At 42.9% G+C, this 23,117-nt stretch overlaps 1 protein-coding gene across 5 annotated transcripts in view; it reads left to right on the top strand.

The window, feature by feature from the left end:
• Positions 1–23,117, top strand: part of CHCHD3 (coiled-coil-helix-coiled-coil-helix domain containing 3) — a 129,577-nt gene that overhangs the window by 101,789 nt on the left and 4,671 nt on the right. For all 5 annotated transcript variants that reach the window (XM_072917245.1, XM_072917254.1, XM_030289960.4 and 2 more), the window contains 2 exon segments: positions 1,850–1,920; positions 21,760–21,895. In XM_072917245.1, the coding sequence (XP_072773346.1) occupies positions 1,850–1,920; positions 21,760–21,895 (207 nt within the window).

A 23,117-nucleotide genomic window follows, 5' to 3' on the forward strand; every position in this document is an offset into this window, starting at 1 on the left:
AGTGATCTCTCCACTTACAACCTATTCCAATCTTTTTTCCCCCCTAAAAATATTTTCATCATGTTGCTTTTCCATACATCAATGTCTTAAGCTAAACTGCTTTATTTTACCCAAAACTGAAATTGGAATGATGCTTCCCATGGAGTGGATCGTGACATCCATGTGTCTTATGGAATCATGGAATGGTTTGGATTGGAAGGGACCTTAAATCCCACCCAGTGCCACCCCATCCATGGCAGGGACACCTCCCACTGTCCCAGGCTGCTCCAGCCCCAGTGTCCAACATTTCCTTGGACATTCCAGGGATCCAGGGGCAGCCCCAGCTGCTCTGGCAATCCCAGTCCAGCCAGGAATTCCTCATTCCCAATATCCCATCCATGGCTGCCCTCTGGCAGTGGGAGCCATTCCCTGTGTCCTGTCCCTCCAGGCTTTCTCCAAATTTCAGCTCTCCTGGAGCCCCTTTAAGAGCTCTGAACTCTCCCAGAACATTTTCTTCTCCAGGGTGAACAATCCCAGCTCTCCCAGCCTGACACAAGTAAAACATTTGGAAGATGCCAAATCCATATTGAGGCATCAATAACTCCAAAGCACAGGATAAAGTCCAGGTTGTTAAAATAAGGATTCAGCTGGTTTTGATGTAATCACACAGCGTGGCACTGTCAGGATTTTGTTGCCATGTTAACATCACTCCCTGGGATGCTGATGACTCAAAGCTACACCAGAGTTCAGCACAAGCTTTTTGCCTCTCCACGCCCTGTTTCCAGCAGCACTCCCAGGAAAATGGCTTCAGAGAAGTTTGGAGCTGCTCAAACTTTGCTTTCTCCCTCCAGCTGGGCAGCCAGGTGCCTTGGTTATTAGAGCTGAGGTCCAGCTGTGCCCAGGCTATAAAAACCTCCTGAAAAATGCCACCTCTGTGTTATTGAGACGTGGAGCAAAACAACATTCCAGTGATTTATCTCAGCCTGGAGGATCACACAATTCTTTAGGCTGGAAAAGACCTTTAAGATCATCGAGTCCAACCATTCCCAGCACTGCCAAAGCCACCACTGAGCCTTGTCCCCAAATGTCACCTCCACAAGGCTTGGAATCCCTCCAGGGATGGGGACTCCACCCCTGCAGCTGTTCCACCCTTTCCACGAAGGAATTTTCCCAATATCAAAGTTGAGCCTTCCCTACTACAGCATTTTCACACCTACAAAACTTCTGTTGCTTGGTGAGCATCTCTCACCTGTACTTTGGAAATAAATGATTTTGTAGAACTGAGTCAAAGCCATCCCTGGGTTTAGGGGAGATCAAAATCTGTTCAGAAGCTGCTTGGCTTTAAAAATTGAAATTAGCAACTGATTGGAGCAACCTGGGAGTTTGGAATATTCCAGTAAATCCTCAGAGAGGCGTTTTCAAGGCAAAGAGCAAAAGGGAAAGTCAAAGCATCGTTAATTTATTGTGGGATTTTGAAGCTTGTGAGGCAGGGGGGGAGATGGGTGTGAGGAACACAAACAGGGCACTGCAGAGAAGTCCAGAATCAGGATTTGGATTTTAATTTCTAATGAAGAAGATGCAAAGACTCCAGGAGCACCTTGTGCTTAATATGGGATTCTTGCCTCGTGTCCCTTTAGAGTTTCTTCCCCAAGAGCCATTGCTTTTGCATAATCAAGACACACTTATTTTTAAAAAAACACCCCAAAAAAAGCGTTTTCTGGAACTCTGTCATTTTATGGTTAGGTTTTGACAGTTTTTTGAAACAACTTAAATCCAAAATCAGCTTTATTGACTAGATATTAGCATGCATGTAATGATACTAACTGAAATCTGTATTTATTCTGTTGTTTGTTTTTTTTTTTTTTTCCAGAGTGCCCAGTTCTACAAAGTCACCACTGAGCAATACCAAAAAGCTGCTGATGAAGTCTCAGCTCGGTTCAAGTGAGTCCCTCCTGTTTTTTCCTGGCAGGTGGATGAGTTCTTACCACTTTAAAATGCACAATCATTCCCCTTTCCTCCCTCACAGATCCTCTCAGTCCCTCTGGTTGTTGAAAGGAGGGAATTTGGGAGAATTTGGAGGCCAATGTATAGGAACCATAAGCTGCAGAGAAATGGGATGCACACTTTGCATACATTTTTCAATTTCTTGCTGATAAAAAGCATTGAAATATTCTAAAAATATATCTGATGGAGCACCAAAAATGAGATTCCAACTTTGCATCACAATCGCACCATGGGAAGGATTTAAATGAGGAATTTCACTCTGCCCTCAACAGTGAAGGTCAGATTAAATAATTTTTATTAGTCCTGAAGAAAGTGATGTGCAGATGTGGTAATTGATGGATCAAAGTGACAGTGACCCTTAGCCTTGGACCTTCCCTTTGGGCTGCTTCATTCCTCAGGCTCGAGGGTCCATTTATCATTTTAGTGAGGACACAGAACTTTTTACAACCTCAATTCTCTCCTCTAACCAAAAAATGCTGCAGAAAATGAATTATTCTGCCACGATTTTTGTAGATTTGTGGAGGGATTTCCTTCTGGTTTGTGTTTTGGTTTGGTTTTTGACGAGCAGGAAGAGAAAAATCCTTTCTGAGCTGCTGATAATGGTATAAATAAAATTTTAAAGTATAAGAAAAACTCATTTATCTCTTAACAGCAGGAATTGTTGAGTATTCTTGGGTGTATATATAAAAATTCTGTAGTGTTTAATGGTCAGAGTATATTGAGCACTAAATTAATCTGTCCCTTAAACAAGATGACCATTGATCAAGGTCTGATTTAAATGTAATTTGGAGGGTTTTCCATCATGTCTGGAAATGCAGAAAGGTTGGGATGAAATTCCCACCTGGGTGTCTTCTTCCTCTGTTACAGGGGGATATTTTCAGCTTTTTAAATCAAATTTTTGTCTCATTTCACATGCATTATTCCAAAAGAAGCTTTTGTTGGGATTTGAAGTTTTGCTGAAGGGCTCTGGGTGGGTTTAGCGGGCAGAGGTGAGTTTGGGATTGGGTTTTTCCTCCTGATACATAAAGGATTTCCTAAATAAATCAAATACTTTGGGTTCCTGTTTGTGCACAAATGGAGCTGATTGATAGAGCAGGGGTCAGTCATGAGCATCAAAGAAATTTAAGAAAACCATTTTGTAGGGTGCAGAAACAAAGGAAAATTTACTGAGGAGGATTTGGTCCTGGAATCACATTCCTATCACTTGGTGGGATTGGATTTCTCTTAATTTTCTGGAAACTAAAGGTATAAATTGAAGCCATCCATTTGACTGCTCTGTAATAGCAGTACTGCAATCACTGTGCTGCTTTTGCACTTGAGACCAAACTTCCTAAAAATTATTGGGAATTTTTACATCAGTGGATCCAGTATTGATCCATTGCCTTCCAAGAAAACAACAGGAAAAAATCAGGAGAGAAAAAGGTGCCTGAAATATGCACATAAATTGTGGCAGATTTGATGAAGGGCCTGAAATAGCAATATTACTTTACAATTTAAAGGTTTTTCCTTACATAAAATCCTTTTAAACACCGTGCCTTTTTATTGAAGGTTTCAATGCAGGAGGTGTTATTTTATCACTGCCTCTTTTATGGAACTTGATGGATAAATGAGGAATGATTTAGTGAGACCTGGAGATGCTCTTTTGGCACTTCTCATGTGCAGTTTAATTGCACGTGAGGATTGAGAGGACAGAGGCTCCAGTGGTGTTTAAAGAGTTGTTTAATTGGCTGTAAAAGAAGAATTAAATAAGGTTGAGCTGCTAAATTTTGTTAATGCATAAAGCCATGTGCTGCCTGTGATTGCAGGCTCCAAGTGCAAGATTAATGGATCTAATTGTGGTGTTACTAGCAAATAGTCTGACTTTATTTTAGGCATGTCTAGAATTAGGTACCCAGTTTAAGTGCTACAACTTGAATTTCTTCCACTTTTTAAGCTGCATCACTTCCCAGAGCAAGAGGTGGACGGTGCTGTTATATATTAAATATTTCCTGGATTTTCCTTCCTCCATTTAATCCCTGAAATTACATCAACTGTAGCTTCATCAGTCTTTAGGGATAATTAAACTCCATTAAAAGGGGAAAAATACAAGTATCCCACATGGGTTTGGATCAGAGACCTGGCAAGTCTTGTGTCTGCAGTTCCTATTGCTGCCTGCATTAAACTGATATTCCGAATATCCATGAGGAATGTTTTATCTCCATGAAGGCCCTGATGCACATTGATCAAATTGGGAATTATCAAATGCATCATCTCTTTACCAGCCTAATTCCCATTGATCAAATCCTAAATGAGCAGGTTCAGGCAGTTCCTGCAGTCCCCAAATCACATTAAAAGAACATTACAGGGCCATGCTGCCCCTCCTAAAGCTGGAATTATCTTCCCACAGTTACATTATAACCCCAATTATTCCATTATGAAGATGGCTCTGTTATAATGAGGAGTTTACACAAGAAAAGAAGAATGCAACATTACAGGAAGAGCAGGGCTTTGGGCAAGGAGTTGAACTTTACCTAATCAAATTCTCCCTTTGTTTTGTGGGTTTTTTCCCTTAATTTGGAGGGCTGGGAGCGGGAAATTCGGCAGCTGCAGCGGTGACATTTTATTCCCCCGTGGTGTCTCGAGCCAAGTGACATCTTCATTATTCATTTAAGAAGCAGAGAGGGCAAAGGCAGCCTAAAATAAATGTTTTTATCTTCGGTGGGTTTTGATTTCTGGTGGTGTATTTAGAATTCATAGCTGTGCATCTGTGCTTTTTCCTAACGATTCTGCCATTCCTCTCCTGTTCTCAGGACAGCGTGGAATTGCTTCTTGCTGCTGGGGTTTTTTTGGGAAAAACTTAATTTCCAGACTGATGAAAACCCCAGGTCCTCCTGGGGGATTGACTGATCAGTTTGGGGTGAGGTTTTCCCCAATAATGGAATTAATTCCCCAAAGTTTGCTTGGACAGTGACAGTTGTAATCTAGAGGATGCAGCTGGAAGTGTTGGGTGTTTATTCTCAGTCACAGATTTTGGGGGGCTTTATTCCTTTCTTATGAATATTTTGGACATGACTCTTTCCATCAATTCCCATAGAATGAATGGGAATAAATGACAAATCATCAATTTCATATCTCCCTTTAATTAGGATTTCTCTATCACAAAGCCTGGGTCGTTAATGTTTACTGAAAATAAAATTTAAGGCACTGTTGCCATCAGAAAATCACAGGGTGGTTTAGGCTGGGAAGGACTTTAGGGATCATCCAGTTCCACCCCCTGCCATGGACACCTCCCCCATGAAGTTCTGTTTGATGCTCTGCTGTGAATATTTGAAATATTCACATTATTTCCTGTGTGCTCTGACTGATTTTGTTGTGAGCTGTGAAGCTGAGGAGGAGCATAATGAAACCACAGTAAATTAATAACAGCAACACTTGGATATTCAGATATAATTGTCTCACAAAGCAGTGGTGCCAATTCTCTGGACACTGAGGGGAAAAAAAGCAGGGTAGAGAGAAAATCAGCTTTTTATTGATGACTTTGGACTGAGTCCAGGGCAGTGTGGCTTTATTTCCCTGTCCTCGTTACCCTTCTGATGTTGGGGCACATATGGTGACTTTTGAAGGGTTCTTGCTCTGCCTGTAAATTAGAAATATTGATAGTTTCTTAATGCAAATATCTTCAGTCATCATCACGCTCTCATACCTCTGTAACATAGAAATCTGTGCTGCAGAGAGCCAGGCAAAGAATTTGTGCTTTATTTCTCCTTTTACAGACCCAGACTTCCAGTTTGTACCTTAAATAACATCATTGATTCCCAAAATGGTTTGGGTTGAAGGGACCTTAAAGCTCATCCCATTCCACCCCCTGCCATGGGCAGGGACACCTTCCCTTGACCAAATTGCTCCAGCCTGTCCCTGAATTAAAAGTAGCTGCTTTTAAAACCTGAAGTTAAAACTACAAATTACAAATTCTTTATGAAATACCACATGCTGTTTTGTCAATAACAGAAAATAAAATCTAACAAAAAAAAATCCTGCAGGCTTTGTGCACAGAAACCTCCTGAATTAATGTTTTCTCTTACAAATACAGCAAATATAGGTGGTGCTTGGTCAGGAGAGAATCACTGCAGAGTTGTTTGCCCTGATGATGCTGTTGCTGGTGGTATCCTTGATTTTTTTGTCACATTCTGCCTGGAGATGATGGTCCCAAGTTCCTCCTGACACCCTTTAGAGAGTGTTGAGGTGTTGCTGGGTCTGGAGTCTTCAAAGAGACACGAGCAGTCGTGGGTTGCTATAAAGTTGTTTATTGCATGAATACATCTCGAAGGCAGAGAGTTCAGGGTGTTAAAGTCCAGAGTAAGAGCCTGAGAGGAGAGATGTGGGACTTCAGGTGGCTCTTCAACATGCAGTTTATTGAATCCAGGATGTTACAGCAGCCCAGGGTGACAGAGCCACTCCTACAGCTGTCAGCTCCAGCTGCAGGCAAGCCTGAAAACCTCTTAGTTCTGCTTACTTTGCATGATGTGTTCTTCTTTATCAACCAATCTATCCCTTTACTGTTACCTACAGCCTGTCCCAACTGCTGTCATCACCATTGTGTGGTCAATGCTGTCCAGTCACATGAGTTACAGGTTAAGCTGAAAGTTCTTTTTCAGTTTTCTTGCAGTGGAAAATTCTTCTTTGTAATCTTAGAGTGCACCCTTCAAAGAATGAACAAGCCACAGTGGAAATGGCAAATATCTGCTTGGTGCTAACAAACCTGCACCCAAGAACCACCAGATATTTCCAAATTGCACAGATGGAACCAGGAAGAGTCAGCAAAACCGAGATGACACAACTGCTAACTTTGATTTTCTGAAGCAAGTGAAAATTAAACAGCCAGATAATTAAACTTTTTTCTAATTTGCCACATGGACATGTCTTGCTTGCCTGTGGTATCTTTCTGCTTGGTAAAAACATCTTTTTGTTTGTGGTCAGCTTATCCTGTGCTTATTAGACTTATCCTCTAAGTCATAAAACCTCTTTCCAACTCGACCTAACCTTTGCCTTCTTAGTTGTCCAGCAAGACTGGCTCAGCAATCCTCAATTTACACACCTATTATTCTTCTATATCAAAACTTGCTTCCATCTCTATTTCATTTTCAAATTCTACATTCAGAGACCTTTCTGCCAAGCACACCAATCTGTGAAACTTTCTTGTCTAACTTCCATCCTTCCCACCAGTCCATTCTAAAGGTTTCTGGCATCAAGTCCCAGGCTGGAGCAGCTGCTTTCTCCTTCCTTCTCCTTCTCCTTCTCCTTCTCCTTCTCCTTCTCCTTCTCCTTCTCCTTCTCCTTCTCCTTCTCCTTCTCCTTCTCCTTCTCCTTCTCCTTCTCCTTCTCCTTCTCCTTCTCCTTCTCCTTCTCCTTCTCCTTCTCCTTCTCCTTCTCCTTCTCCTTCTCCTTCTCCTTCTCCTTCTCCTTCTCCTTCTCCTTCTCCTTCTCCTTCTCCTCCTCCTCCTTCTTCTCCTTCTCCTTCTCCTTCTCCTTCTCCTTCTCCTTCTCCTTCTCCTCCTCCTTCTCCTTCTCCTTCTCCTTCTCCTTCTCCTTCTCCTTCTCCTTCTCCTTCTCCTCCTCCTCCTTCTTCTCCTTCTCCTTCTCCGTGTGGTTGTTGATGAGTTGATGCTGTGGTGGTCATTGTTGTTTTTGTTGTTGATGATCTTAGCATCCCACTGTGGGGCTTTTTTTTATTCATAAAACATCCAATCAGCTAAAAACAAGATTCTAAAACATTCTTTCTGAGCCAGTCTAAACTTGATTCTAATCTGTGAAAGCAGTACGAAAGTAGTGTTAGTTCTTACCTAAAAAACTATATATATTATCTATTTACACAAATATACTGTTTCCAGTTTAAAGTGGGGACTTTGGTGGGCAGCAGCTCCTTTGTCTCAGTTGCTCTGCACCTATAAACAAATAAAATAATCCTCTGGCTGTTCTCCAGTGATCCTGTGGAACCTCAGAATTCCCTGAAGCCACTTTGCAGTGTGTTTACCTGTGACTGTCACTTCAGCCATGACAACTTTGGATTTCCCTGCAGCCACTCAAGTATTTAACTTTGTTTCTTTGATCAGTGCAGTCCATTAGGAGCAGGGTTCTCCTCAGGGCTGGATAAAACATGAATTGTGCATTTGGAGCTGGATGCAGATCCCTTCAGAACAAACTGGGAGCCTGGTGGAATATCTGTGTTTGTCTTTCACAGAGAATCTGTTTTCATTGAAATCTCTGAGCTCTGATGTGAAATTTAAACCTTCTTGTTTGGTCAGGAAGCAGAATTGAAGCTCTGACAGTGGTTTTTTTGAGAGTTACATTAACTTTTAAAATCCATTATTCAAAATTCAGATAGCACATTAATAAAGAGGGCAAGTCAGTTCTTTCCATCTTTGGCATAATCTCTTTTTTATTTCCCCCTTCTAGAAATCATGGATACATTCATTAAATCTCCCCTCAGGCTATCCCCAGCTTTTCCCACAGTGAGATCCTTTACTCTCTGCAATGGAGAAAACAATCTTAAAATTAATGTTTGTAAAGCACCGAGTCAGGAGTAGGATTTTTTTTTTTAATACATGAATTAATACATAAAATAAAAGATTTTCTGGGAGGGGGGATAGGTAGAACAGGGTAATTCTTGTAGGATATTGTTGTGGGGGGATAACTGTGTAGGATAGAGAGGGATAACTGAGTAGGATGGAGTGGGATAACAAGTGTAGGATATTGTGGGATAACTCTCTAGGAAAATTTGCCTGTGGGAGGGGAGTTGGAACTGGATACACTTGATGATCTTTAAGGTGTTTTCCCAGCTGAAACACTCTGTGCTTTTATGATCTGCAGGTCCTTTCCATATTCAGAAAGTCCTTTTCCTGTTCAGGGTGGATGGGTTGGAAAGAGAAATGTGTTCAGCCACTGCTGCTTTTCTCCATTTTTGAGCATTTTCTGCATCTCCATTTTTGAGCATTTTCTGCTTGCAGAGAAACACAAAGTCATTTGAAAGACTTCCCTGTGAAAGAAGCAAGTGAAACTCTGCCCTCACACCTCGGTGGCCCCCAGTGGGATTGGTTCTGATTCTCCTTTGGGAATGTAAAAATCGTTTATTTGTTTATAAATATTTGTGCTGGGAGAATTCCTGGATGCCCTCACTGGGGACATGCAGCTCTGGCTGTGGGTTGGGAGCTGCTCCTGAGGAATGAGCAGCTCCTCCTGGTGTGTTTGGCATTCCAGGGCACATCTGGCTGCCTCCTCCCTCCCCAGGTTTATTCCCAACAAGGAATAAAGCCTCTTGTTTTAATGCCTTATCCTTTGTTGGGATTTCCTCTGAACAACACTCGCAGATTTCCCAATTACAGCATTAAAGCTGGGAGGTTAAACCCCACAGCAGCTCCTTTTTATTATTAATTTGTTCTGTATTTCCTAATCTTTTGTGGCTGAGATTTACAAATACCTTTTCTAAGGATGTTTTTAATGAGGCCAAGCCATCTGTAGGATCAAATCCTACAAATCTCACTTGGGAGCCTCCAGCACAGACCTCCCTTTGGGGAGGGGAGAATGTTTCCCAGAGCTGCTGGTGGGATTTTTTTTGAGGAGAATTCACCTGTTCCTGGGTACAGGGTGAAGAATGAATTACAAGTTATCTCTGTTACCATTTGGCATGTGGTTCCCCTCTTTTTTATTTAATCTCCTTTCCAGTAGTGTTGAAAAATCAGGGAGAAAAAATACACCACAGCCATTCTGCTTGGACTGCACCTGAGGGAAATCACAGTTTAAAGGCAAAGCAGGCAGTAAATATTTGGGAAAATAATCTCAAACTTGGGGGTGCTTGCAAAGGGCTGTCAGACTCTGAAAATAAGATTTGTAAAATTATTATTTAGGTTTCTTTAAAGTGGTTAAATCATAGAATCACAGAATTGTTTGGGTGGGAAGGAACCTTAAATCCCCTCCAGTGCCACCCCTGCCATGGCAGGGACACCTCCCACTGTCCCAGGCTGCTCCAGCCCCAGTGTCCAGCATTTCCTTGGACATTCCAGGGATCCAGGGGCAGCCCCAGCTGCTCTGGCAATCCCAGCCCAGCCAGGAATTCCTCATTCCCAATCTCCCATCCATGGCTGCCCTCTGGCAGTGGGAGCCATTCCCTGTGTCCTGTCCCTCCAGGCCTTGTCCCCAGTCCCTCTGCAGCTCTCCTGGAGCTCCTTTAGACCCTGGAAAATACAAATTAATACAGATCAGGTCCCCCTTCTCCTCCTTCAGGGGGTGTGGGTGCCACTGCAATAAGTTTATTAATTCTGTCAGATTTTCAGTTCAGTGCTTGATTATAAAACCCCTCAATCCCACAGATCTGTGCTAAAAGGAATGACTGAAATCCTGATAATTTCCTCTTCCAACTGCAGCTCCTTGAACACGACCCACGTTTTCCTGGGGGTCTCTATGCTGTGGGTGAAAATTCCCCTTGGAGCACAATACACATTTTTCAAGCTAGAAGGGGAATAATTTCATCCTGCATGGAAAGAAATGAGAAAAGCAGTTTTTCCTTTCAAACTTCCCTTGCCACTTAGCGTGGCTCCCACTTTAAGTCATTTAGGAGCTCCATTAAGCCCCTGGGTTTGCTCCTGTGCATGCATTTAGGAGCAGAGCTGGGGTAATATGGAACAGATTTGCTGTATCATGGACACGTTTATGAAGATTGATAACAGCCAGGGCTCGGTGTTAACTTTTATTTTCAAACTGGCTGCAGGAGAAACTGCCTGGTATTGCTGTGAGGCTTTGATTTATGAAAAGGTTGCTGCATGAAAAAGACATCCCATAAAGCAGCTCTGCTGGCAGGAGCATTATAAAGTAGGGTTGTGAGTAGAGCAAACAATAACTAACTGTAATTATGTTCATTATTGTCTCTATGAACTCCCTGTACCTTTTGCGGGGGGTTTTGCACTTATTCCCTCCTCAGCTTTTAAGTGGACTCACCTTTCCCACGGAGTGGGATGAAGGTGAGAAAATCCTGCTGGTTTCTAGAGGCAGCAGCCCCAAAGAGGCCTTTTGTGTTTGTATGGAATGAAAGAGGTCACTGAAATTATACCTGCTTGCACAAATGATGCCAAGAGGAGGAGGAGGAGGAGGAGGAAAGGTCTGTGGTAAAAAATGCTGTTTCTCTTACAATTCCCATCACTGATTCATTTTCCCCTAAATTACGACTGCTCTGTGAGACTGTTGCATTTAAGCCCCTTGAAAACAAACCCAAAAATCCCAGCATGATGGCAAAGATCACCAGGTTTCAGAACTATTTTCCTTCTCTCCACCTGGCACCATCCTTTGTAACAAGATGAGCCTCAGCAGCAGCAAGAGGAATTCTTCACTCAGCAGCAATTAGCAGAAAACTTGAGTGAGAACCAATTGAAATCAAGGGGCACGACCTAACTGGGAAAAATGTGAGTGGTTAATCTAAAGTTTGTCCAACTTGAGCTGCTTTAACTTAAAAGCATCTCTTTACCAAACTACCTCAAGGCCTTGTAAAAAGAAACAGGAGCTTGAAAATAATTTGTGCTGGGGTTATAAAACACAAGAATGACTTTCTTAGAGCAGAGTGAAGTTCTGTTAAATAAGCCAGTGTCTTAATTAATGCTGCCAGTATGTGGAGGGGGTGAAGAGAGACCTTGGAAAGATTTTTGTGAGCTGGCACTGAGGTTTCCATCAGGACTCTCTGTCTGACTGTTCTGCTGGTGCCCTCAGAGATCCAGGGAATGGTTTGGGTTGGAAGAGACATTCCAGACCATCCAGTGCCATGGCAGGGACACCTCCCACTGTCCCAGGCTGCTCCAGCCCCAGTGTCCAGCCTTTCCTTGGACATTCCAGGGATCCAGGGGCAGCCCCAGCTGCTCTGGCAATCCCAGCCCAGCCAGGAATTCCTCATTCCCAAGATCCCATCCATGGCTGCCCTCTGGCAGTGGGAGCCATTCCCTGTGTCCTGTCTGTCCAGGCTTTTTCCAAATTTCAGCTCTCCTGGAGCCCCTTCAGGCCCTGGAATGTGCTGGAAACTCTCCCTGGATCCTTCTCCTCTCCAGGGGAACATTCCCAGCTCTGCCAGGGTCTCCAGCCCTGGGAGCATCTTTGTTGTCGTGTCTTACAACAGCCTGAGAGAAACACTCAACAACAGGCAGTGAAAAATTACTTGAAAAATAATTTAAATAATGAGAATAATGGAAAAAAAAAGTGAGTGTTGTCATTTACAGCTCACCCCTCCAGCTCCAGTTCCTGACCTGGTCCTGGTGAGAGGAACATTTTCCTTCCTCGGGTGCCACAAAGAATGTTGAGGGCATTCTGTTTTCATGTTTCTGTAACACACTGAACATTTATTATTAATTTATTATTTCAAATTACTTTTATTTTTTTGTTTTTATTATTAAAATATATTTATTATTAAAAGTAAAAATTAACTGTGAAGTATCGTACCTTATATAAAATAACTGCACCATTAAACAGTACTATACCAAACAGTACTATATCAAACAGTACTATTTTTATTATTAAAAATAAATTTTTATAAAAGTTATTATTATTTAAAAATTATTAACTATGAACTATCATACCTTAAGTAAAATAACTCCACCATTAAATGCTACTATAGCAAACATGTTAAAACTCCAATACAAACTAGAACACAGAACAACAAAATAATATACCCCTATTTACATTACCAACACATTATTCTCCATTAACAATAAAATACAGTTTACTTTCCCCTAAAAGAACATATAGTACACCTAAAACCAACTACCCCAGAAGTAAAAGCACAATCCTACCATCTACCATAAACTAATCCAAATCATACTAAAAAAAAAAAGTAAAACTCCAAAACATCTACAATACCTCAATAACATCATTGTGTAGAAAAACACCACAACAAAAGTATTTAAAAAAAAGAGAAAAAAAACATCCAGATATCTTAAGGCTAAGATGAATTAGAGTAAATTTATCAGCACCTTCTCAGTGGGATTATTGCTCTTTGTTGGAGTTGATGGCATTTGATTGTTGCTGCAGCCCAGCGGATTTTATTTCATGAAGAATGGCTCGGCCTCATCCCAGTCCAAGATTTGCAGAATCACACGTGGCCTTTGTGACTTAGCAGAGTGAATCCAAGCCTGTTTTCTGAAATAACTTCATGCCCAAATGAAAAATTGTCATTTATTCTGTTTTCTCCTAAGATTACAACCTTCAGTTCCCTCGAGTAATCGTCACCCACGCGAGCGCCGAGGCTTGAAATGTTTTAACTGGTGATTGCTTTTTCTGGATGCTGCTTCTGCCCATAATATCTTTTATTTCTGTGGTCAGTTAACAGGGGTTTGGGGCCTTTTATAGCTGAAGAGAATAGTTAAATATATGTTGCTCTGGAGAGTAATATTTGGATAATAATGTGCCAGGAGTTAGTGTCTTGTGGTGCTGTGTGTTGAGTGCTGTAGTTGACCTCTGCTAGAGAGAAGTGCCTGCTTGTTAGAACATATTATTTAGCACCTTTAGAAAGGCAAAAGTGGTTGTTTTTTTTTTTTTTTTTTAGTGTGAGGCTCAGTGAAGATTTTATCACCAGGGTTTGAGGATGATGGTGTGATCTTGAGTCTTTACAAAGCCTGCAGTGAGTTGTAGCTCTCAGGAAATAAGTGGCAGTAATAAATCCACAATGTGCTTTGCTGTCCTGGATTTGGTTTATGCTGCTCATTTGGATCTGTCTGTATTTTTTTGTGTATGTGTCTGTGTGCTTTACACACACAGTGATGTCTAGTTGTGGGAAATTTAATGTAGGGATGGGGATAAACATGGATCATTTAAGTGGATGAAACTGTCTTTTTTGCCACCTTCATATAGAAGCAGGTTTCAAACTGTGGCAGAATTATTTTTTCCTTTAAAAATTAGAAATATTGAGTTTTAATCTATCATGTAATAGTAGTTGATATATCCAAGTAGTCCTGCAACTAGCACCAGCCACTTCCATGAGAAATATCAGAAAAACATCAGTCTCCCAGAGCCTGGATCTGCCTTTGATTCCTCTACTTCCCTAAACCTTCAGAAACCCCCTCCAAATTCCTTTTTAGGAGTAAATAGTAAGGAATTCTAGCACATGGTGTTGTTTGCAGTGATGATCCTTGACTTGTGTTCTCCTGAACAGCCAAGTGGAATCTTGCCAGTCTTCATTAAATAATTCTTTTTTGGGTGAGTAAGGCTGAGCTCAAGTGATACCACATGCAAGCTCTAAAATTAGTCTGTGATCTGGGTTTACATGATGAGGTTTGGATGCAAATGTTGGTTTGCTGATCATGGAATTGGAGGGGTTGGCTCCATCCACACTGAGCTGATGGGACTCTGGAGCTGGGAAGGGTTTGGAATTTGTCCTCAGCAGTGGTGGGACAGGCTTGGCTACATCTGGGATCATTCTTTGGCTCTGAATTTCTCATAATTAGGAGCTGGGTTTGATCTGTGAAAAGCCAAGAAGTATTTCTCTGGATATTTCTATATATAACATTTAGGTACTACAAAATATTCCACAGAGTTAAAACTGCTCCTCCTTGAGTTCCTTCTAATTAAAGCCTGCAGTTGCTAAATTCTCTTTCCTACTTTGTAGCAGCATCCATGCCCCTGTTAGAAGGAATTTGTATCATTGCCATCCATGTGATTGTTTATTTTAGTATCCTGCTATTCACTAAAAACTGTCCCTTAAGCTAAAAAGAAAAGTGCATCCTAAATTTGGGTAATTCCAACATGCTGCTCCCTTTGCAGCTGCAGGAACCAGCTGTGGGAGAGGTACATTTGTGCATTAATGGTGGTGTGCTTTGGATTTCAAGAGGGTTTTTTGAGGGGAGGGGAATTTTATAAACAAATAGTGGTTTGAGATCATGCAAATCGGTTCATAGCAGTTTAAATAAAATAGTCAAACTCATTTTGTCTGTCAGAGTGGATGGGAATCCTGTCTTTATTTGATAGCTTGCTCCTCGAGATATTTGGAATTTAGGCAACCACAGCAGGTCAGATCAGAGTCTTCTGAGCTGGGAGTGGGTTTTTAGGGAATACTGTAAAAATTAGGGAAGTGTTCAGTGAAACCATTTTGCCTTCAAACAAGTGGTGGTGTGGGGTTTTCCTGAGGCAGATCTTGCTTTTTATCTTTTGCTGGGCACCTCACACCTTCCTGTATTATTATTTTCATACCTAAATGTGCTTTTGATAACCCCAGTATGCCCTGACAGTGACTCCCAGCTTTTCATTAGCTGTTCTTTGGAAAAGGTTTGGATTTTTTTTTTTGCATTGTAAACCCAATGCTAGGCAACCTGTCTGGCTGCTTCTATCCTGTAATCCATTGATGATTTCATCCTGTAAGTCATTGATAATTGAGATCCAGCTCTTGCAGTTGTCCTTCTCTGGGCTGAAGAGATCTGGTCCTCATGCGGTGTCCGAGGGCCTGAAGATTGTTCATCCAACAAATTAGGGTTCACAACCAAGATATTTTTTCCTGATCTTCATCCTGTTGTCTTCCTCTTCAGTCCTTGCCCAAGAAAGGCTTTAAGGATGGGCATAACTTTCCATGTGCAAATGTGGAATTGCTCAATCCTGGAATGGTTTGGGTTGGTAGGGACCTTCAAGCCCTTCCAGTTCCCTTCCCTTCCCAATTCCAAGGGTCAGAATGTTTGAAATAGATCTTTATTTGCTTTTGACAAGGCTGGGTAAGAGGTGAAATAAATGAGAGGATGACAAACATTTGCCTGGGGTTTTGGGGGTGCTGGGGTTTTTGGAGAAAGGATATAAAAATAACACAGGGAAGATTAACACTGGACTTGATTATGAGTAGCACAAAAGGTGGAGTAAGCTGTATTCCAATTTTTAAGTCATTTATTTAGCATTACTCTGTAGATTTTACATTCTCAATTGCAGAGCAGAAACCACCATGGTTCTCTTCCAGCATTTCAGCAGAGATTCATTAGGAAAATTCTTTCTTTTACACTTTTTGGAGAAGTCACACTCTGCTTCCGAGTGTAAATAAAAGCAAGAATCAACTCGGCAGTACTTGATCTTTTGCTGGCAGCACTTCCCACGCAGTGATTGTGAGGGCTCTGTGTGGGCACAGCTTGATTAGGGACCAGCATTTGTAGATATTCAGCAATCAGATCTGTGTTATCCCTCCCAAACCACGCGGAGAAGAACGGAACCATTTGGTTTGTGCCTCACGCCTTCCGTGACGCGCCTTCGCCTCATCGCCTGCTGCATGTGCGAAAACAATCTTTAAAAATAGTTTGATATAAAGAGTAAATTAATGTAAAAACTATAAATAATGGTGCAGCAATGAGGACCTTCATTACCATATGCCCTTTTGTCTTTTTTTTTTTTCCTGGGTTCTGCTTTACAATTATTTTCTGTACTACAAACCCGTCCTGTGGACTCGCTCGGCAGCGATGCTGCTGGGAGGGGCTTTTTGGGTGAGGTAGTGTTAAAAAAAGAAAAATCCTCTCACCAGCACGTTTTTGGGGGGTGATGGAGAAGCACAAGTGCCTTGCTGCTGTTTCAGAGGTGTCCTCCACACTTCAGCTTGGAGGTGCCCTTCCCTCAGGTTCTCCTGAGCTGGGCTCACGTTCCTCTTCTTGAATCCCTCCACTGTGGCCTCTCCTGTCCATCTGCTCAGCTAAATCCATCTCTGCTCAGGCTACCAACCTGTATTTTACTTTTTTTTTTTTTTCCACTTGGCCAAAAGAAATAGAATCTTGCCCTGACTGTGTCTGGTGAAAGCAGATTTTCCTACCCCAAAGTCACATCATCCCCTTTCATCCTGCTGTTGGCTTCCTCATCAGCGTTCTCCAGGAAAATCTCACACATCTTCACTTTCCCAGCCCTGCCTGTCCCATTTCTGCTTCCCTGCTATTTCCAGTTCCCTTCTGACTTCTTCCTGAAGCATTTGTGACTCCACCTGCACCCCTCACTCATCCCCTTTCCAAACTGCCTCCAGTGGGATATTGGGAAGGAATTCCTGGCTGGGATGGAATTCCCAGAGAAGCTGTGGCTGCCTCTGGATCCCTGGAATGTCCAATTCCAGGCTGGACAGGGCTGGAGCAGCCTGGGACAGTGGGAGGTGTCCCTGCCATGGCAGGGGTGGCACTGGGTGGGCTTTAAGGTCCCTTCCAACCCAAACCATACCATGATTCCATGAAACACGTTTTGCTCTTTCTCAGAAGGAATTTCTGCTGGACACAGACAATGTTAATTGATTAAACTCCCACAAATCCTTCCAAAACCCCTCTTGGCTCTTCATAAAGCACCTGAAAACAATTCAGCTGTTACACACTTCATGGGCTGCCCACCTCGAGGGTGTGGATTGCCTCAGTTTCCTTTGTTTTACCATTTGTTTGTGTCCATTTGTTTTCCCTTACCTTTGTGTTTATTCTGAGAACACTGAGGAAAGAAACACCTTCCTTTTTTTGTTGTTTATTTTGCATTCTGCCAAGTCTGGTCACAGCGTGGCTCCTCTCCTCCATCAGTAGGACTAAATAAAACCTGTCAGAACATCCCCTCCAACACCCTCCTGTGCTGCTGCTCTGGGGCTCAGTGGGATCACGTTCATTTGTAGGGTTTTGTTTCCAAGTGAAGACTTCCCTGGACTTCCCCAGCACGGCCCCATGCAGGGAAACACCCCCAGTTTGTGGTTTGGATGTGCTGAGCTGCTCTGTGGAGGAGGCACAGCAAGATTTGATCTTGAAGAGCTGCAGGTTGGGCTGTGCTGTGCTGCTCGGACACAGAGCATCGGTCTGGTCTGTTTAATTCAGTACAGGAGTAGCCAAGGGTTACACAAATATAATCAGCTGCCTTTGATAGGTGTCAGCACTTTAATGAGGATTTAAATTAAGCCCTGGGTACTCCTGCCCATCACATGGCACTATTTTTATCTCACGCTCTCCTTTTTTGTTGCTGTTTTTTCCCCCCATATTTTATGACAATTGCCTGAAGTCCTGATCTGGGGGGGGATTATGCCAGATACCTGCACAGCTGGAAACTCATCAGCCATTCAGATTCCTTCAGTGAGGGTGTCAGTTTTAGCACGAAACTCGCAAAGCTCACAGTGGTAATTTCAAATTTCCTCTTTAGTAGACATTTTGTTTGAATGCCATGAAGGGGCTCCTCTCCCCAAGCCCCCAGGAGCACAATAAGCTATGCTCTTTGAGAGAGCCCAGATGAGTACAAAGTTCCCTTCATTAAATTTTCTTTTCATGCTTTTGCATAGAATATTTCTTTTTAAGACTGCCTCTCTCTCGTTTCCTTTTGTGTTTTCATCCTATTACCTTTATGAGGTTGTGATGCATCAGCTCTCTGGAAAAGGTGGGTGCACGGCTCCCTCAGAGGTTTATTCCAGCACTGAAAGATTATTCTGGCATGGGAGGTGCTTCAGGAGCAGCTGGAGAAGGGAAAGCAGATCAAGGAATTGCAAACTTAATAAAACCACGCTGTTCCTCGCGTGCCATGTGGCTGCTGCTCATATTGACTTGTGCTGAGAAAAGAATTGGAGATTTTGGGTGTGTTGGTTCTGGTAAGGGGTTCTGGAGTTGCACTGGAGCTGGAGATCTGTCAGCATTCCCTGGCATTCCTGCTGCACTCCCATGGTTTGTGGTTTTCCTTCAGTTTAGTTGTGAAATCCCTGAGCAATTAATAAAATAAATAAATGAATGACTATGGTGTAGGACACAATCTTTTTTATTTTGCAGGAGCAGATCGTGATAGGACAAGGGGCAAGAGATTGAAACTGAAAGAGGGGGGATTTAGATGGGATATTGGGAAGGAATTCCTGGCTGGTTGGATTGGGGTCTGGAAGGTTTCCCTGTCCAAGGCAGGGGTGGCACTGGATGGGCTTTCAGGTGAGATAAGAGTGAAATTAATAAAGGTAATAAAAAATATCAAAAGTTCTCAAAACTACGCATGTCCATTAAAAAGCAATAAATCCCAACATGTATCCACAACACTATGAATAAGCATACACATTCCCTACAAATCTTTATTGAAGTTATAAGGTTTAAATTTTTATCCACGTTTCACAGCTCCCTTCCAACCCAAACCACTCCTTGACACTCTGGTGACACTTTTCCTGCCACATCTCCCAAAATACAGATCGCTCTCAGGACATGGGATAGTTCAGGGAAGGGACCTCCTGCTCCAAGGATCTCCTGGCCCTGCCTGGGACCAGACCAGGTTGCTTTATCTACTCAGGCATTGAAAACCTCCACATTTTCCCAATAGATTCCATGTAATTGCTGGGTTTGCAGTGTTTATGTTTTCTTATGATCTTTTCCCTCAGTCAAACACCACAGACCCTTAAATACTTCTCTAAAATGACCTTTATTCATGGACCCACAGAATGATTTGGGTTGGAAGGGACCTTAAAGCCCATCCAGTGCCACACCTGCCATGGCAGGGACACCTCCCACTGTCCCAAGCTGCTCTAAGCCCCATCCAGCCTGTCCTTGGACACTTCCAGAGATCCAGGGGCTGCCACAGCTTCTCTGGGAATTCCATCCCACCCAGGAATTCCTTCCCAATATCCCATTTATGTATTAAGTGATGTAATTGTAGTAGCTTCAGGAGATTCTCTATTAGGGAGATATTTCATTCCCCTTTGGAGGAGTTTCCTTGCTGTTGTTTCTGACCATCCATCTGGACTCCTGTGAGTCCAGAAATCAATGGGAAACCCTTTGGAGGGGTTCCCATAATGCACATTGGAACCTCCCTTCCCAACAGGAGATCCTGCAGCCTGTGGTTTATGGCCCTCTAATGCCAGGCAGTAATTTCATTTAGTGCTTTCCCAAAAGTGCCAACAGAGCATTAGAGGAGTGGAACAAGCACAGCTGATCAATACAGAGACAGTGCTCACCTTCAGATTAATCCAAGAAATGGACTTGGTTGGCTTGAAGGAAGTGGCCTTGTTCTCACAAGGACAGAGCTGAGAGCAGGTTTTCAAAAATCCCCCCTGAATGAGGGGGGAAAAGTCAGAGTGTGAAAATAAGTCACTGAGGGGCAGGAGATGATGTGTCTCACAGGGCTCCCATAGGGTTGGCAATGTACAGCGTCCTTTGGAACATTCAAATAAGGAATAATACCCGGATTTTGGTCACGGATGGCATGACTCTGGGAAAAAACACACAATTCAAAAGCTCTGTATCAGTGTTAGGGAGTTCCCCCATTGAAATGGTATTATATACATTGACAGAATTTATGCAGTGATGCTAGAGCAGCCCATTCCTTTCTCTCTTCACCTGTATATAAGAGTTCACTTTAAAATCACTGGTGAATAAAGGCACAGCAAGGTTTACTGTGGGTATTTTTAGTTAATTCAGGCTCTCTTGTATTGATTTATCAATTCACACCAGGGGTTTGGGCATTTTAATCGAGCTCTGGTTTAGCTGGACCTAAATCATCACTGCTGGGAGATGTCTACAGAGAACATCCCTGCTGTTTCTGTGTTCCCTGTTCCAGTCCAGACCTTGCCATCCTCCCTCCATGTGCAGCAGTTTGTGGTTGCACATTTTGATGCCTGACATGCCTTTGAAGCACGTGCTGATCTCAGCAGAGGGGGGATTAAGGGAAAATCCTCCTCCGTAAGAATCTGCAGGAGTTTGAACTTGGAGATCATAAAGTGTGAAAGCACCTGGGACTGCATTTAAATTCTGGTTTAGATTTCACAGATTCAGGGTAATGAAAGAAAGGAGCAAGAGATGTTTTATATAGGTACATACTGTAAAATCAAGGTGACTTAAAATAAAGTCTCTTTATTTTAGCACGACGTCTTCAGTGGTTGTCAAGCAATCAATTCCCCACAGGAGCAGCGTCTGTGCTTCGTGTTTCATTTCCCTGCTGGAGGAAATCTGCCTTGGCCAATCAGCAAAATGAGAATCAGAATCTCAGAGTGGGTTGGGTTGGGAGGGACCTTGAGGATCACCCAGTTCCAACCCCATTTCCATGGGCAGGGACTCCTTCCACTGTCCCAGGTTGCTCCAAGCTCTGTCCAACCCGGCCTTGGACACTTCCAGGGATGGGAATGATGCCCTGAGAAGGCTGAGCTGGAGCAGAGGCTGGGCAGAGCTAAAGAATAAATTAGGGATTTATGAAAAGGGTCTCCTCCATGGATCCACCTTGGGCTGCACCCAAATGAACCAAAATGGCCCCAAAATGCACGAGCGCTCCCGGGGGCTCTCCCTGGGATCAGTTCTGCTCCATTGGCACCTTGGAGTTCATTGTCCCATTCCAGCTTTAGCCCAGGCAGTCCCACCCTGCTTGTTTTTCTCTCTCCAGCCCACGGTGTTTGTGCTCCTGGGGCTGAGATTTGGATCATTTGTCCTTGGTGCCCAGCTGGAGCAGGAATTGTTTTGTCTCCCTGCTCTGTGCACAGAGCTCACCATCCCATAATGTGAAGCTCAGACCCACACACTAAAGCAGCTCAGAATGTGAAAAATATAAAAGCTAAACCCTGAGGCATCAGTGCAGCCCTGAGCAATCAGTGCCAGGACATCACCACCCTCACAGGGAGGAATTCTTTCCCCTGGAAGTGTCCCAGGCCAGGTTGGATGGGGCTTGGAACACCCTGGGATAGTGGAAGGTGTCCCTGCCCAGGGCAGGGGGTGGAACTGGATGTGCTTTGTCCCTTCCAACCCAAACCAAATCAATAATAATATCAACAATAATAATAATAATAAAATAATTCAAGTGTTTTGTCTTTCCTGAGATGTTTTTAGAAGGAAACCCTGAAGCTGTTCTCTGTTCCCACAGGAGATACGAGTCCCACCCCATCTGTGGGGAGCTGCAGGATAAAATCCTCCAGTGCTACCGGGAACATGCCCAGCAGACCCTGAGCTGCTCTGCCTTGGCCAGCCAGTACCTGCACTGTGTCAATCATGCCAAACAGGTGAGCTGGACCTATTCTCACTGAAAAATGATGGAATGATGAGCAGAGGAATTTCCAATTAGTCTTTCCTCCATGCCTGAGCATTTCCCAATGTGCGTGTTCTCTGTGGAGACCACTCGGAGTTGATTTAAATGCTCAGGTTTCCATCTCTTCCCCTGGGAAGCTGTTGTTTAGTGTAGCAGCTCTTGCTGTTGGCAGATGTTTCCTGTTATCTACAGTTTTAGCAGTAAAACAAGGGGATTCAAATACCTGGTAGTCTTTGCCATAAATATGAGACTCATGGATGCCTCAAACTACATTGATGACCCCTTGGAATTCTTGATTTCTTCTGTCATGTGTTATGCAGAGCTCTAAAAGTGCCCTTTACCTGCTCTTGCCCTCCTCTCTTCCAGTTTTGTAGGGATGGATGTCACTGCCAATTAAAATTTTTATGCTTTATTAGTGCAGCATGAAGGAAAATGACAGTAATACGTAAATCATTAAATTAAAAGAAGCTACAATTTCTCAATTTTACTCTTTGTCATCAGCTTGCATCTTTCAAGTGCAGAAATGCGTATATATTGACCTCAATTGTGCTCTTAAACAAACCAGGAGATGTGTTGCTTGCAGCTCACATGCAGGATGTGTAAAAAGTGCTTAGATCAGTCCTTTGATCTTTATTTCTGCCCAAATCTGTGAGTTAATATTTGAGCACGTGAGGACACCCATCTTTATGTGATAGTGGAGACCTGGCGAGCACGGCTGCTGTTTGATCATGGTAATCACCTTCCCTGGCTTAACTCTGCCTGGGCAGAAAATCCCTGAGACTTTGCCTCTGATCCTTCTCCCTGACCTTTTGCTTTAAAATGCTGCAGCCTCCAGCTGGTATTCCCAAAGATCTGCTGGAATTAACACTGCTCCTTGTTCCTCAGTCACTGAGAGCTCCCTGTCCCTTCCAATTCACTTCCTTTATTATATCCTTTATTGTTTATTAGATATTGTTTATTATTGTATTTTTTATGGTTCTTTATGTTGTGCCATCCCTAGAAGTGTCCCTGGGAATGGTGTGAGGTGTCCCTGCTGTGGCTGGGGTGGCACTGGATGGGCTTTAAGGTCCCTTCCATCCCAAACCCTTCTGTGATTCCATTTCTCCTCCAATCTCCCTTTTTAGAAAAATAATTCTTTTCCTAGTTATTCTCCAGTGAATAAGATAAGAATCACAGAATCATTATGATTCTTAAGC

Source organism: Taeniopygia guttata, chromosome 1A, assembly GCF_048771995.1.
Source record: "Taeniopygia guttata chromosome 1A, bTaeGut7.mat, whole genome shotgun sequence".
NCBI classification, from domain to species: Eukaryota; Metazoa; Chordata; class Aves; order Passeriformes; family Estrildidae; genus Taeniopygia; species Taeniopygia guttata.